Source organism: Buceros rhinoceros, unplaced genomic scaffold (genome assembly GCF_000710305.1).
Source record: "Buceros rhinoceros silvestris isolate BGI_N320 unplaced genomic scaffold, ASM71030v1 scaffold27698, whole genome shotgun sequence".
NCBI lineage: Eukaryota > Metazoa > Chordata > Aves > Bucerotiformes > Bucerotidae > Buceros > Buceros rhinoceros.
Genome location: NW_010427833.1, coordinates 1 through 332, shown reverse-complemented (window position 1 = coordinate 332; position 332 = coordinate 1). Strand labels below are relative to the sequence as shown.

Below are 332 nucleotides of genomic sequence, written 5' to 3'. Positions count from 1 at the left end.
GGCCGGGCCCCCCCGTCCCCAGCCGATGCAGCTGCATTCCGCTGCCGAGAGCTTCTCCACCGTCTGCCATGTGTTCTGCACGTCCATGAAGGAGACGGCCTCATAGCGGGTGTGCGGTGGGCCGGGCAGCAGGGGTGTCTGAGGACCCGCTCCGGTGGCCCCGGGGCAATGAGCTGCTGCCGCAGCAGGCTGCCCAGTGTCAGGTCATAGTTGCTGCGTGCCCGGTGGCAGGACCCGCTGCAGTACTTGAAGAGCACAATCTCATCTGAGTTGAAGCCCAGGCCCAGGTCACGCACCTTCACCATCAGGTTACGAATGTGGCAGTTGCGCCC

The 332-nt window shown here is 65.4% G+C and overlaps 1 protein-coding gene across 1 annotated transcript; it reads right to left on the bottom strand.

The window, feature by feature from the left end:
• Positions 1-23: 23 nt before the first annotated feature.
• LOC104498663 (artemin-like) lies at positions 24-329 on the bottom strand (the record flags this gene model as incomplete). The annotated part of the gene is given in 2 exon segments (XM_010142072.1): positions 24-117; positions 120-329. Coding segments are annotated over 2 exon segments (304 nt in total), but the record flags the coding sequence as incomplete, so codon positions are not given.
• Positions 330-332: the final 3 nt, after the last annotated feature.